Source organism: Lycorma delicatula, chromosome 9, assembly GCF_047948215.1.
Source record: "Lycorma delicatula isolate Av1 chromosome 9, ASM4794821v1, whole genome shotgun sequence".
Lineage (NCBI taxonomy): Eukaryota > Metazoa > Arthropoda > Insecta > Hemiptera > Fulgoridae > Lycorma > Lycorma delicatula.
In genome coordinates, this window is record NC_134463.1 from 43,535,353 (window position 1) to 43,552,785 (window position 17,433).

The window sequence follows — 17,433 nt, forward strand, 5'->3', positions numbered from 1 at the left end:
AAAATGGAAACTTCACTGGGATATGTGTTAAATCAGAAGGGCCCTAGTTTGAAGGGGACAAGTCATTGAACAAATTATTTTAAGAATTTTTGATTTTATTAGCCAAGTTTGATACTTTTTTTATCGCCTTTATACATATGTGTGTCATTATCTACTGTAGAACCTTTTATAATTTATGTGTAGGTTTTTTAAAATTATATGTAAGTAAAATAATCATTTTATATGTTTCTTACTGTCATATTTAATCTGTTCTCTTAATGTAGTGTTAGCAGCAGCATCTGACTTCACCGTGATGTTAGTCACAACTATTGGCACCTACTTATAAAAGTAACAAAATACAAAGATCATAAGTAAGATTTTTAGCATAAAACATAATTTTGGGAATCTTCTGTTTGCAGAAGAGATCTATATGTTGTCAGAATTAAAAAGGAAATGTTTCATACAGGAGTTATTTAAAATTTTATATTCTTTAATTTTTGACGTATTTTCAAATATTAATCTAAACTACATTTAATCTTAATCACAATGTTTGTTAGATATTAATTAATTAAAAGGGAACTGGATAGCCTTAGAAGACCTAGATCAATTTTATGCTACTGAATTTTTACTTCCCCAGCTATGTAGTTGTACTGTATATACGAGGGTTAGTTTTTTTCAAGGTCCGATCAATCACGAAATTAAAACCACAGTGAAAATAAAAAATTTTTATTTGTATCAAGTACTTACATAGTCTCTACATAGTAGCCACTCCAATTTAGACATTTGTTGTAGCGTAGTACCAACTTTCCAATACCCTCGTCATAGAACGAAGCCACCTGTGTTTTCAACCATGTTTATACACCGGTCTGCAACTCGATGTCTGTGCCAAAATGTTGTCCTCATAGCCAGCGTTTCATGTGATCAAAGAGGTGAAAATCGGATGGAGCCAAGTCCAGGCTGTATGGTGGGTGATCAAACACTTCCCAACGAAAACGCTGCAGGAGCTTCTTTGTTACAGCTGCAGTGTGCGGCCGACGATTGTCATGGAGAAAGACAATGCCTGATGACAACATTCCTCTCCGCTTATTCTTACTCACCCACCATACAGCCCGGAATGCTATACATATATATATATATATGTATGGCGACCTATAGTATAGTATATATGTATAGTATATATATATATATATATATATATATATATATATATATATATATATATAAACATATATACAACATATATATATATATATATATATATACTATATGTTGGCCTATTTTTTGCTTGATATCACCAGACTAGATAAACTGACTTGGTTGAAATATGGTATAATTTTGTGCATGGAGTATTATGCAATTTAATTTTGGTCATAGTTAGTCAAAAGAGCCCTCACTGACCACATATCTAAATTTTAGTCAAAGGGTAGGTAAATTTTCTTTCATAATATAATCTCCTTTAGGTAGCTAAGACATTTTCCAGTGGTGTTCAATCTTATTCAAACTGATAAGAGGATGGAATCAAAAAATCCTTTTTTCTTTTGTGTCTGGACTCAGATTCATATTCTTGTATTAATTAGACTATTCCATTACATTATTATTGGATTTGGTTGTGTATTTGAACAATTTCATTCAGGGGTGAGGGATAATAAACTTAATATAATTTGCCATAATTAAACTATTTCATACTTTAGTATGAAATATTTTTCATACTAGAAGAATGAATACTTTATTTCTCTCCTTATAGAAAGCAGAAGCAATCTTGAACAATTAATTTATACTTTTATAATTTAAATTTGTTTGTATTTAAAACAATTCTGTTTTTTCAGTTTGTTTTATGTATATTACAACAGTTTTAAATATATATGTATATAATAATTTATATATTAATGTATTGAAATTTATTTTTCAGATTCTACAAGAAGAGAAAACTGTTCTTTCATCGCTGGAAAAATGTCTTAAAACTCGTTGTTCAGAATTAGAAAGAGAAGTTGCAGCGTTACATCCAAAAGTGAGTAGAAAAACATCAAAACAAGAAGGAAGTGGGTCAACTCCTGGTGAAGATGAAGGAATAAGTTCTTCAGATCAAGATGAAGAAGATATAGAAAGAGAACCATTAGTTTATGAAATGTTTACTGTACAAAATGATACTATATTAATGGATAGCAGTGAAAAAGATATAAGAAATGATATAACTGATGATGAAGATGAAGAAGAAGAAACAACAATAGAGGAAGTAATGGAAGAATTACAAAATATTATAAATGATGCTGAAACTGATTATAATGCAGAATGCGATAAAAATGTAAATAAAAAATTACAAAATATTGAAAAAGAAGAAACTGCCTTAGCAAGACATTACAGAAGATTAAATAATATATCTAGTGATGATTTAACATCAGAAGCATTAATTCTTGAGGACGAATTAGATATTGTTCCTGAACGACTTTTACCTCAACCTCCAAGAAGATCAAGAAGTTTATTTTTACCTGAAAAAGATTATGATGATCATAATCCATTCTTTGAAGACGATGAAAGTATTGAAAGTTCTGATTCATTATTAAGTACATCAAGAGATCAAATGACTTATGACAGTGAACGAACATATCACCATCGTCATCATCATCAACATTATCACAATCATCATCCGCAACAGATCGGATTAAAAAGACGAGAAACGATGGTAATTGATAGGAGGATAGAACCTCAAAAAGATAATACTACGAACATTAAACGTAGTGAAACTTTTCATAATGTTGTCAATGAACGCTGTAATCGAAACAGAAATGAACATAATAATATTCAACGTGACACCGGAATTTATCCAGAAGTTAAGACAAGACGTGGAAGTTTTGATGGATTGTTTTATGTCGCAGAGCTTCCGAGCACACCGATTGTTTGTTCAGAACCGATACGTAAAACAAGAGGTACGACGGTTTTCATAAATAAATCACCAGAAAATTCTAGAAAACTAAAATCAAAAAGTTTAGACCGTATAGGTGATGGATTAGATAGTATGGTCGATATCGTTGTTACATCTGATAATAAAACAAATGAAATAAAAAGTAAAAAACTGACAGATGAAGAATATTCAAATCGTATAATTAACAATAAAGGATCATCAGTTATAATCGTATCACGTTCATCAAATAATCTACAATCGAATCCATTTGAGAGTAACAAACAACAACAGTACCTGAATAAAATATCTGATGATATGGTACCAAAATATTCTTCAGATAGAAAAGTTTTCCTTCCAATACATAGAAATCCATCACCAACAGATGCACAAAAATTTGTTGTTAAGCGTGGACATACAAATGCTGGATTGTATTCAGGACAACATAATATTAGAGATGCTCCAACTTTAATCCAGAATAATAGAACATTATCAGTATCTCCATCGGATTACTACAATAGAGGTTTAAATGCAATAAAGCATGTAAATTTATCTGCATCATCTGGAAAATTAACTGACTTACCTTCAGGTCTTTATTAAAAGTTAAATTTTTTTTATAAGAATTTCAACAAAAACCACTTGTTTACATAACTTTACCATATATGAATAATATAAGTAATACATTGTACTATGTATATGTATAAAGGTGTATAACAATTATGAAATATTGACACATGAATTTTTCATGTTTTCCTGTCATAAAATACATAGTGTTCAGCAGTAACACTGCCAATGAAGTATTTTTGTTAACTGATATACATTTACCTCATAAATTGTAATTTGATTACCTACTTCCAAAATTAAAATCTGGTAAGAACTTATTAGTTTTTAGTTACGTTCAGTCTAACAAAATTTAAGCTGAATATTATATACTAAACTTGCTCACGTTATAACAAACCATAAATAGAATTTTTTTTTTCTGAATTACAAAGTAAGTGGTATTAATTAGAAAATTTACTGTTTGCTGACAAATTTTAGGGAGTTTTTAGAAAATGAAAAATTTTCAGTTTTCTTCTAATTGTACTTCATAATCCTCTTGTTCCATTGAACTTTTTAATTATGTTCATTTTTAAATATGATCATCAAGTATTAAGTAATATCCTACTCTTCAGTAATTTAAAAATTAAGTTATTTACTTAAAATATTCTACCTATTTTCTTTTATTTTTATAAATAATACATTTATTACTTTGAACATAATTGATAGATTTTTTTGGTGCATCCAGACTATAATCCATTTTAATTACTTTCTGAGTGAAAATGTTTATACTGATCTAACATTGATTTAGCATCCCCTTAATATAAAAACTTTAATATGAAGTTATTTCTATTGTTTCATTTTTTTTTTTTTTTTGCTATAAACTACGCAGATATTTTTACTTTTTATTAAAATATGTACATAATGTTTTTAATGTATATAAAATGCTGCATCATTTGTATTAATTTTAAACTTTATAGTAAAATATGAAAATTTATATAATATATTACAATGAAGATCATATAGTATGAATAGTACGATGAAGATTCATCGTATGAATATTTGTCCAGTAGATTAGTTTATTTTCTAAACATAGCGGTGCTTTCACTAAATATATATACTTGTATATGTACTTTTTGTATTATGATTGTACATAGACATTCCATTTTGATAAATAGGATCAATTTTTAGATTTTTAGAAGCTTTTGAGTTGTACTTCAAAAATGCTTTGTTAAACTTGTTGGCATTTAATATAACTTTGTCGTAAAGTCCTAATTATCCTATGTTAATAATACATATATATTATTTTATAACCAAGAATTACAAATAATATTATATGATACAGGATGGTGGCAGATTCTAAATTAAAAGTAACACAATTATTAAGTAACACAGTTAAAGTAACCTTTATTATTATTACTTTTTTTAATTAAAGACTTAATTGAGTTAAAAATGCAATTTTTTAGATCAAGTACAAATAACTTAAAAGTAATTCAATGTATGAATGAATTTCATTACATCATACAAAATTAAAATATGCAATCCTTATAAAATTGTGATTTGTCTTTTTGTACCATTATAATGCCAGTATTTAATCTTTTGAAACACAACATCCATGGTGTCATAGTCTCTTCTGGTTTATTGCATGTTCCAATATTAATTGTTACCATCTTGGGAATTTCACCCTTATATGATTAATAGGATGAATTTTTTTTAATTTTTGTTCCAATTTTTACTTTTTTGCTTTAGTATTTTTATCAATATCCCAATTGGCAGTACAATTTTTTTAATAGATTCTTTTATCTTAGTCAAATCAGTTTGTTTTGTTTACTAGTATGCCGTAAAATATTTAAAATAACATGTGAGAAATAAAACTGTTTTACATTAATATAATCAGTTATAATTAACTGCATAACCAAAATTAAAAAATAGCAAGTTAACAGGAAGGATATTTTTCACTCATAATAACAATAAATAAAACTGAAAGTATGATAACTCATTATCAGTCTACTATAATAATGAGAATAATTACTGGGGTAATGGGGACATACTGATTATGGATAATTGGGACTCTACTGGAATATTATTATTACTCAAAATTTTTTTAATTATGAATTGCCTAAATAATTAATAATCATTGTGTTAGAAATATTATCTATCTATATATTTAAAAGAGCATGTCCTGATTGACTGACTGATTCATTAACGCCCAGTAAAAACTTATAAATTGATGAAAATTTGCATACATGTTCTTACAGTGTAAGTGCACAATAAGAAAGGATTTTTTGAAATTCTGAGTTTAAAAGGTTAAAATGTAGTAACATTTACTATTTTCTTGATTTTTCACTAGCAAATGAAGATATCAGCTTGATTTTTGGTGTGTGCAATTTTCATTTAAATATCTAAAAACCGATTTCTAGATTTTTTAAAATTCAACCTTGAAAGGGGTGAAGAAAGATAAAAACGTTTGAACAATGCTTCCAAATTTTCCCTGCTTCTGACTATTTTAAATTAAATATTCACTAGATTGGAACTTGTAGATACTCTTCAGATAAATATCTAAAAGTAATTTTTGGGTTTTTAAATTTTGGTTTTTTAAGGGGTGCGATAGTGTATGACATGATGACTCAACCAACACAGCCACTGTTACAGTATGTATGACGTGAATGGCTGCATCTGCCTCTGGTTACGTGAAAAAAAAAAAAAAAAGATAAAAGCTAACTAATTACCTGCACTTTATACAAGTAATCAGTTATAACTATTATTTTTAAGATGGAGGCCAACTGATCTGAAACCCACATTATTAGATCACTCAAAGTTAAGGCCCAAACTGTCCAAACTGTTGCTGCAAAGAAATTACAATACACTGACAGTTTTAAATTGAACAGGCTTAATTTTATTATTATTACTCTCATAAGCATGAGCTTAATGAACACAGGGGGGTCCAGGGGCAGAGCCTCCTGGCTAGACAGAAAGGGTGAGTGAAGTAAGCCCTGACTGGCTAAACATCCCCTGACCACAATAGGAAACACAAGTAACCATGCAGCACAGGCAAAGTCGCAAAGTTTCTTATAAGTGGATGATAATAATGGATATTATCTATCTGCTAGATACCTTTATAAGATAAAACAGCTGTTTTTTTTTAAATGTATTTAACGCATTGCAAATATAGTGTTTGCAAGTCCATAGCAAATATTGTTCATACCAAAGTGCAACCAGAATCTGTTCTGATATTTTAAGCCTATTAAAGACATTCTTCTTGTTTTTTTTTTATAAATTTAGCTATTTTGGAAAATAAATTTAATACTCAGATATTATTAATTATGTAGTAAATGCATCTTAAATAGTTCTTATTCTATACTTTTAGTATAATAATCTGTACTCATAAAATATCTGATTCATAAATAAATAAGAAATATAGCATAAAAAATGACAAAAAAATAATTCTAGTATGTTTACTTAAGTTACAATTGGATGGAATTATGCAGAAAATACACAACTCTCCAAAATGAGAATTTTGAGTTGACTGTGCCATTTTTAATAAAATGTAATTTTATTTACAAGGTAAGCAAAACAGAATCAATCCATGTTGCTACCTAAAACTTTTCTATATAGATTTTAATATACAAGTGAAAGTTGAATATTTCAATTCATGCTGGTTGGATGCTTTTATCCTGAAAGTAAGGTTGAATTCTTTTTTTATAAATAACTACATAAATTATAATTTATTATGTAATATCAGTCTTGCAATCAAACTTGTTTCTATTCAATTGTAATCTGTGAAAAATCTTTAATGTTTATTTTTTTCCTTTGAAAATTTCATTTAATTATGAAATTCATAGAATATAAATCAGTTAAAAAGTTTTACATCATCCGGCTGAGGAAGAGTTGTTAATGAATGGGCAATAAAATAAATATTTAATGTAATTAATAGGTAAGCCAAAGGTTATGCAATGTGTATTCAAAAAAGTATTTATTAAATCAATAAAGTAACATTTAATGACTATATAAACTTAAATATTGCATTAAATTTAATTATTGCACAGTAATAATTAATAACTATATTTTAACAATCTTTCTACAAATAATACTCAATAAGTCCTCCATTTCTTCAATACAACCTTAACTTGTTTTTTTTTTAGATTGGTTGCCACTTTTTTAATTGTTCTTGCAATGATGCAAGAATAGTATTCAGTCTTTGATGTCCTATGTGAGAGTTATTTGTTCAAATATTTCTTTTAATTAACCTCAAAGAAAAAAGTCAGGGAAAAATAAATCCAGTGATCTAGGTGGTCATAGTTCATGAAAACTATCATTGCCTTGATGCTCATGCTATGCTGTGACTCTCTAAGTTCCTGCTGATTTAATGTTATACTCTACACTGTGTGCTGTAGTACTATCTTGATGGAACCAAAACTCATATTCATTTCTCGCAGTGATATGAATTGAATTATGATTACCTGTTATTGTCCTTGAAAAAGATTGCCTCCTAATCTTTGTAAAATTATATACCAAAACGACTGTGAAGTAATGAAGTATGATGGAAAAAGAGAGGGTTCTCAAAACCCTAATAACTATTATTTTGGTCATTCATAGCTAAAATCTAGGTGAAACCATACTTCATTGCTGAAGAAAGCATAATCCAAGACCTGAATATTATTGAGTACAAAATGTACAAACTGACAACAATGCATTTCCACATAACATTCCAAGGATTCACCATTTAAAATTGTAGTTTTTGTTTATTCATTCTGCCAATTTTTTTCCAAAATTTTGAAACTTTTGCTTTATTGGTCTTTCAAAATTCAGAAAATCCACTGTAAAGTCTATCTATTATTTTAATAACAATTGTGATTTAAAGTAACATTCATGAATGAAAGTCCAAAATCATGGTCAAAAGCATGTTAACCTATTCATAGCATACTTGCCATTGAGTAAAATATCAGCAGACTTCTTGATCATTGAATATTAGCTTATTATAACAAGGTCCATGTGTTGTGATATGTGTAGTTGGGTTAACTTAAAAGTAAATTCCCTTTTACATTAGACTTTTAAATTGAGAGTAACATATTTTGGTGTAATATGTATAATTTATTTTTTGAAAATTCAAAAAATTCATTACATACTGTGCTAATACAATTTAATATTAAATGAAATATAAACCACCAAAACACAGTAGTTAGATAATTTTAATTTACCATACTAATTCCAAGAATCAATTTTCTCAGAATCCCAGATCATTTAATCCTGCGAAAATCGATTCTTGAAATAATGTGGTAAGTTTAACAGATCTATATACTGTGTTTTGTTGGTTTCTATTTAAATTAATAATAATAGTAATAATAATATATATATATATATATATATATATATATATATATATATATATATATATATATATATATAACATTTTGATTATTTAATCAATTTTATACATAAAAATAAATCAGGAAAAATTAAGAGGTGATAATGTAGGTAGGTCTACCACGATGCGTTGTGTGAGTTCATTACCAGTTACTTAATTTTTTGATCTATAATGTTTCTGGAATTCTGGAATATATTATATATCCAAAATATTTTTAATACATTAAAAAGATGCAATAGAAAGTATGCAACTACTTCAAAGCCACATGTGCCATTAATTAAGAACTAACACTCAAACTCACTTACCTGATTGAGTGCTGGAATGTTTAGCTCATTTTTATGAGTTACAGACATGTATACAGATTCTTGTACATATGTATGATAAATCTGGGCAAGTATAAAATTCACCTCTAAGTACTCTTCTGGTGAGGTACATGTTTCCTTGATTAAAGAAGAATATTAGTAATACATACACATTTCAATTGTTAGCAATTTATGCAGCTAGATAAATATGGCCTTTAGAATTATTAATATGTAAAATGTACAGTTTTTCATTTTTGATCACTATTCATTCTTTGATAACGTTACAGCTCACAAAACTACATATGATGAGAGTAAACATATTTATACTATATAATATATTTGAAAACTATAAGTAAGTTAGTCAAAGAAAAAAATACTTGAATTTAGTAACATGAATTGAGAAAAAATAAAATGTTATAATTATTCAATATCATTTCTAGATAAATAGGCATATAAAAAAAAATGAAATTGTATCAAAATGAGAATGGTACAATTTGTAGAAATAAATAATACTGATCATTTATATTTATTTATTAATATCAGCAAAAAAACTTGATAATAGTCACCAAGAAGGATGATAATGATTTTAGCAAATAAAAATGACATGACTCACCTGGATTCAAAACCGAAAACTCCAGATGTAAAATGCAGTTAATATCATCAAAAGATTTTCTAAACAGTTTTCATTTTAGCAATTTTATTATTGTACACTATTTTAAAATTAAAATACATGGCACATACACTAATGATTTAATATTTTTAAATTACAATAAGTAAATTATGAATTTAACTTATATATAAAATTGAAGTTAAAAACAAACAAAAATATGTTAAAAACAAGTAAAATATGAAATGGTTAAAAAAACTCCAGGTATGTACTTTGGTTAAAAATATTTAACATTTCAACTGTGTTGTTACAGCATTTTTTTTTGTTAAATGCTTCAAATCTAAACTTAAAGATATCCTATTAATAAAAATTATTTAATATTCAGGGTTATTTTTTTTAAATTAGTCAAATTTACACCATTAATTCTTTTATTTTATAAGAAAAAACCTTAATATATTTTATGGTATTCATCAGCATAAGTTTTGTATCAGTTTCTGTCACTTCTTTTTTTTTTATATCATATTTGTTAGATATAAGTACAGTTCTTATTCAAGTAATGTTAAAATGTGCAATATTTAGTTTTAAGTAAATTACAAATTAGGTTTTAATTTGTAAAATTTCATATAAGCTTAGTTATATTTTAATGTGTTTATAATAGATCTCATTTCAATTTTGAATCATGTTTACTACTGGGTTTGAATTCTTTGGTTTTTTTTTACCTAAATACTATTTTAAAATATGCATAATTGTATATTTGTATAATAATAATTTTATTTTTAAGTTCATTGTTATTAATTTTAGTGTGCATTAGATACATTACAATGTACTTTTACGGAATCATTTTTTTAAGAGTGTGATTTGGACTGAAATTGTAATAACGGGGATTAAATATGTTATCAAATGGTGGTGGAAGAATAAAAAGAAATAATTTATTCCGAATCATTCTCTTAATGTATTTTTAAATTTATTTGTATTGTATTTTACTAATAAATTTTTTTTATTTGATGCTATTTATCATTTTTATTTAAACAAATGCATGTAAGTGTACCACTAATTATGATTTTTCATAATTGCGGAAGTGAAACCATTTAGTATAGCAGATAATATACCGGATTAGAAATTAGTTGCTTGTATGCAAGGGTCTAACATTTCTTCACATAGCATTTCATCTTTCACAATAAAATAAAGCCGATCTCTGTTGAGGTATGATAGCATCTGAGCCTTTCATCTGAGGTTTCCAGGTACAAATCTCACTCAGACATGACATTTTTCATATGCTACAAAGTCCATTTATATATTCCCAAGCTTCTTTGTAAGCTTGGGAATATAATTTACAAGCTTCTTTGTAAGCTTCTGTGATGAATTAATTCATCAAAAAAAAAAAGCTGACAACAAACTTGTAGGTCTTTCCTGTCATGCGGCTTTTTTCTGATGTTTGGTTTACACACGCGCGCGCGCGCGCACACACACACACACACACAAAACTTAATTTAAAATATTTATCATTTTATTTAAATATATTTTTTATTTATTTAATTCAAAGATTCTAACTAAAGCGCACATGCATACCATATTTCATTCGTAGAGGTGTGGCAGTACTAGTGGCCTCTTTAAATATTTTTTTACACCTTAAATATTATTCATTTATTTAATTCTACCCCTGTGACATTACAACATAGAAGACAATTACAGTATCTGTACATCAATGCTACACTAGTACTAGGGGGTATTAATGACACACTACACCCACTTAGCCACTAGTTTACTTAGCACATTTTTTGGGGTGGAGGTGCGATTTGCAAAATTTTTCATTTTGGAAATATTATTTTTTAATTGTTAACAAATGTGCTTAAAAATAATAAGACCTTAATTAGGCAAAATCTCGAGATAGTGAGGGTGCTCTACAGCCTCACCCCCTTGACCTTTTAAGTTGAAAATTTAATGGCATCAATCCCCATATATAGAAGTAATCTGTCCAAGTTTGATCAAAATCAGTTGAGTAGTTTTGGAGATATAAGGTGATTTAGAGGGTGACACCAAACATACACATGTACTTACGAACATTTGGAACATGTACGAACATTAGGAAAATTTCCATCTGGTTTTTGGGTTGGACCAATTATCATACTTTCCCTTTTATAGCTATAGTGTTAGGCAGGAAAGTAAAAAATGTTTAGCATGCCTGACCCTATAATACAAAAAACCAACATGTTATTACATTTTATTTATTGAGAAAATAAAATAAATCGTATGTAGAAATCCTTGTTATGAATATGGATTTGAGCAATCCAGGGCAGAATTTTTTGTCCAATAAATTTTTTCAGGAATGAGCTACCACATGAATAAAATAGGTTTAAAATTTTCCTGGAAAGATCAAAGGAAATTGTGTGGTTTGATCAAAGGAAATGTTTGATCAAAATAGCTCTTAGAATGCAAAATCAATAATAATAAAAAGAGAAAACCCCACATTAATACATAATTATAAACACAGTGGTCTGCAAAACTTTGTTACACAGATAATTGTAGCATGCATATGTTGATGCTGAATCCAAATTTGATCTCAAAATTTGTTCTAAGAGCTTCATTTTTTTGTAACTGTTATTCATGAAAAATTAAAATTTTTAAAACAATATATTTTCTTTATTAAGATTAAAGTGAAAAGATAAAGTAAAGCTTAGCGCTTGTAAAGATTTATCATGAATTAATGTTTATATTTATGGAATAAGAATAACTGAGGATATTTATAAATAAATCATATTTATAAATGACTCAGTGTGCAATAATATGGAAGAGTGACCAGTGTGACAAATATGATAATACGTTATAGAATGACATTGATACTTACCGTGACCCTTCTGGGAAAAATAAAATAAATTTATCATAGTAATATCATTTAATTAATAGCCTATTAAAGATGTATTATTTTAATCACTGTTTTTACTATGGAATAACCCAGACAGAGAATCAGTTTTATTCTGGTTTTTGTGCAAATACCAAATACTCTTGCTATTATTCCTACATTTCCTGATGTAGATGTGTATTGTTTTTGTTGTATTTCATACCTATTGGTTTTTATATCAAAGAAGAAATATTACTCCTTCGGTTAAAAAAAACCATATGATTTCTATTTTGAATGTAAAATAGATCAGGATGAGTGTTGGGCTCTTCATGTCTGCTGTAATTCTTGCATAACTTTACTCTACAGCTGGCTAAGTGGGAAGCCACATATGGGTTTTGCTGTTCCTACAGTATGTTGAGAGCTTAGGGAACACTCTACAGACTTATTTTTCTATCACAAAAAACAAAGCAATCAGAAGTAAATAAAAGAAATCTTTCTTCAGCCTAAGACCTATACACCGTGAAGAGTTACTTGTTCCAGTTCTACCAAAAACATCAGTTTAGAAGAAAATGTTGATCATGAAGAAAGAAGGCTATGATGATTTAGAAAATAATGAAGCAGAAGAGGATCCAGATTTCCAAGGTAAAAGCACTGAACCTCACAAAATTATTCAAGCATAAGTTAATGATTTGGTTTGTGATCTTAATTTGTCTAAAATGTTGAGTTACTGACTTGAAGATTAAAAGACTGGAATCTCCTCAAATAACAAAATATATTTTTTCCATGTTAGGCAGCAAGAACTTTAGCACCTATTCTTCTTTCAAGATAATACAGTTTACTATAGTAATATGAATTCTTTATTCGATTTACTAGGACAGCATCACAATCCTATGAACTGGAGGTTGTAGTATGGATGTTATAAATCCCTCTAAAATAAGTTTAAAGCCTTCCCCTTCATAATTCAAATGAGAAACCATCAATTCCTCTTGCTTATCTAGCATAAATGAAGGATACGAATGACAATATGGAATTTTTACTGACTATAATAAAGTATGAAAAGAATTCTTGGCACATATGTAGAGACATGAAGGTGATAACCATTTTATTAGGACTGCAGGTTGGTTATAGTAAGTACTATTTGTTATGCTAGTGGGACAACAGAGGTAGGAAAAATAACTACATTAAAAAAGGCTTTCTTTCTTTTCCTGTTTAGCCTCTGGGAATTGCCATTCAGGTATTACTTCAGAGGATGAATGAGGATGATATGTATCAATATAAATGAAGTATAGTCTTGTAAAGTCTCAGTTCAACCATTTCTGAGATGTGTAGTTAATTGAAACCCAACCACCAAAGGACACTGGTATCCACAATCTGGTATTCAAATCCGTATAAAAGTAACTGCCTTTACTAGGACTTGAATGCTGGAACTCTCGACTTCCAAATCAACTGATTTGGGAAGACACATTCACCGCTAGACCAACTCAGTGGGTACATTAAAAAAGGCTGGCCAGTGAGAGGAGCACTCGCAACTGGATAGAAAAATGTTATTTGTCAAATTCTTGTAAATCCAAAAAATGTGTTTCTTTCAGCCAGTACTCATAAAACTTGATTTGATGAAAAATTTTTACAAAGCAATGGATTGCAATGGCCAAGGTTTTTTATACTGTAAAAGCAAATTTCCCAGTATCAGTGACGAAGATCAAAAAAGGAATTTTTGTTAGATCACAGATATGTAAACAAATAAAGGAATCTGACTTTGAGAGGAGTTTGAATGATACTGAGAAAGCAGCATAGGTGTTATTTCAAAATTTTATTTAATCTTTGTTCTGAAAAAAAAAGGCTGAGATTTATGTGGAGTTAGTGTGTGAACTTGAAAACTATAAAAAACCGGAACGCATATACCTCTAAAAATACACATGTAGCATTCATACAAGTATTTGGACTTTTTTCCACCTAACTTCAATGATGTAAATGATGAGGATGATGACCAGGACATATCAATGATGGAACATGCTACCAGGAAAAGTGGAGCACAAATATGCTTGCCAACTACTGCTGGAGACTGAAGAGAGACATTACAGAGGCTGTATGCAGGAGAAAAGCGTATATAGGTAAAATAATATCATACTAAAGGATGTATAATTACTTAAAAAATCTGTTGAAGTGAGCAAAACATATTAACCATTGATGTTTCCCAGAATTAAAATCCTATAATTAATCATTGGTATGTAGTAGGGGCTGTTCTTTCAGTTTCTCTTCTGCCCTACAAAGAATTGATTTGCTTCAAAATCAACTATTTCTCCTTTATATGTAATCTAGCAACAAACATTATGTGATTTAATAGTACCATAAAATAAAACAGGATTCTGACCATTAGGTGAGAAGAGACATTATGTAGGTGATAGTATGTTGCCTTGGTAATAACACACCCAAATTTCTGCAATTTGAAAAACTCAGCTGTCATATGCAACACTTTCTACTGGATATTGGAGGAAGACAATAATGAAAACTGCCTTCATGCTGCAACACTGTAATTCCAAATGCATGTAAGACATTATGATTAAGCAAAAATATTAGCCCAGCTCAGCTAGTTGACAAAAACAGTTGTCCACCATATTGTATTAGTAATGTACTTCATAAAGCCTTTTTACAATATTAACAGCTCTCATCAAATTAATTAATATTACCAACATGTCAAATAATTATAGTCAATTATCTCTTCCTCTTTCCTGGAGGGCAACTGGTATTTTTCAGAGCCTTGTTTTGGGGATGAAGAAGTTATCAGGGCAGGTCTCTGGTGTATCAGTATGAAGATTTATGTACATAAATAGTTTATAGTAGCATATTCTGATTCTACAAAAGCAGGAAATCATAAAATAAAAAAATAAAATAATTTAAAAAATGTTCTAAAGCACATAAATTTTATATAACGAATAAATAAAATTTAAAGGCTGCATTTCTTTCATGTAATATTTTGTTCATAAAGTTGACATCTTTTTTAAGTTTTTATTTTTTTTATTTTTGAGCGAATTAAAGCTTTTTAATGTTTAGCGTATGCCTAAATCACAAAATGTTTGCCACCAGATTATGTATAAAAGAGCAATGATGTATTTTGAAGCAAATCAATTCTTACAGAGCAATAGAAAAGTTGAAAGAATCCTCTCCACCATGTACCAATGATTAATTATAAAATTTTAATTCTGGAGTATTTCCTCGGAAATTAGTAAGATTTTATTACAATGAAACTATCTATTTCAGTTTCAGCAGAAACATAATTGAGTATTAATTTTGATTTAAATTCTTTGATGAATCAGAAGTAAAATATGTAGGTAATTTCTTTTATATATTAATTTTTTTGTGAGTTGGATGTTAAGACTAAAATAAAAATGCTCAGGAGAATTTATAAAATTTTGTTGTTTTCATATTATTATAAATGTATTCATATTATTAATAATTATAATAATATATTTGTTATCCATTTTAGTATCAATTTATGCACAGCTAATTGATAATATCCAGTTGTCTATTAACACTTACAAGAAAGAAAATTTGAGTACATTTTATACATAGAGTACTTGGTAGTATTACTTACTGGTGTGATGATAAACAAGGGAACATTTAAATCCTCATCAGATGACAATTAAGTTAAGATCAATTACAAATGCAAAGAGAGAGAGAGAGAGTAATACTTCTAATATATATTAAATTATTCCGTAATATAATATAAAGATTTGTTTAATCATAGTACAATCAATCTAAAGATATCTTGCAGCTGAAGTCAAGTGACACAGAGAAAGGTCAAGCATAAGACTAGGAATAACAAAATTGGTACTAACTGATTAAAATTTAGTCTGATTTTTCAATACATAAAGAATAGTTAGATACTGATGTAGATTTAAAAACAACCCATATTTGGGGTTAGGATTTGAAATCGCTGTTCATTAAAGCATAGATACAAAGGTTCATAAAAATCTCTCCCAAACAGCCAGTTGGCTACTAGGAAGAACCTAAAATGAACAGATTGATAAATTACATAACCCACATGCACAGACAGAATGTTTATCACCAAAATTAGTTATTTCATTGTTTGAGTAAACTGCATCTCCTTATGATCAGATGGTACTGAAAATTATGTAATTCAAATTAGCTATCTGGAAATTAGTTGAAAGCTGTCCACTGGCCAAAGCTGTATTTAAGAAACTGGTTTAAATTTTAAGCAACATGGGTGTATTTTCAATCATGTTGCTACAAAACTTATTTCAATAACATATCAGTCAATGCCTCTAAAAATGTTAATTTAAATAAAATTTTTCATAAGGGCATCATTACAATTACATTATTACAATTTACATCATTAATTACATTATCATTACACATTACAATTTGACAATTTATTCGGCAAGAAATAATAACCACTATTACATTCCTATCTTTTCAAACTATATAACCCTCTAGAATTTTTGTAAAGGTGTAAATCATATTTTAATGTAACATGAATGTAATTTTTTTGCAATTAATCTGTAAACTTTATTCTCAAAATACCTTTCCATTTACTTTACATAATAGAAATGTAATCATTAGATGACCCTGGGAATTGAAAAGAAAAGTAGGCATGCATCATCAGGTAAGATAATACTATGTAATACCATAGTATGCGTTGAATCAACACATAAACATTTACATTATATGGTAGAGTATGACTAATAAATATAAATAGCACAGCAATGATAACATAACAGCAACCAGCTGGAGAAATACAAATTATTAAATGTACTTTAAATAGTGAACTCTATATAAACTCTACTCTTTACTCAAATTTACTTCAGTTATGACAATTTTGGTTGTACATTTAAAAGGGCTTATCTAGTACTAATTAAGCTACAAGAAAGAACTACTTTCTTAAGATTC

The 17,433-nt window shown here is 28.2% G+C and overlaps 1 protein-coding gene across 4 annotated transcripts in view; it reads left to right on the plus strand.

The window, feature by feature from the left end:
• mwh (multiple wing hairs) overlaps positions 1 to 8,762 on the plus strand; it is a 428,096-nt gene extending 419,334 nt beyond the window's left edge. For all 4 annotated transcript variants that reach the window (XM_075375789.1, XM_075375788.1, XM_075375787.1 and 1 more), the window contains exon 7: positions 1,889 to 8,762. In XM_075375789.1, coding sequence (XP_075231904.1) covers positions 1,889 to 3,475 — 1,587 coding nt within the window. In that variant the 3' untranslated portion in view covers positions 3,476 to 8,762. The remainder of the gene's footprint in view (positions 1 to 1,888) is intronic.
• The last annotated feature ends 8,671 nt before the right edge of the window (positions 8,763 to 17,433 follow it).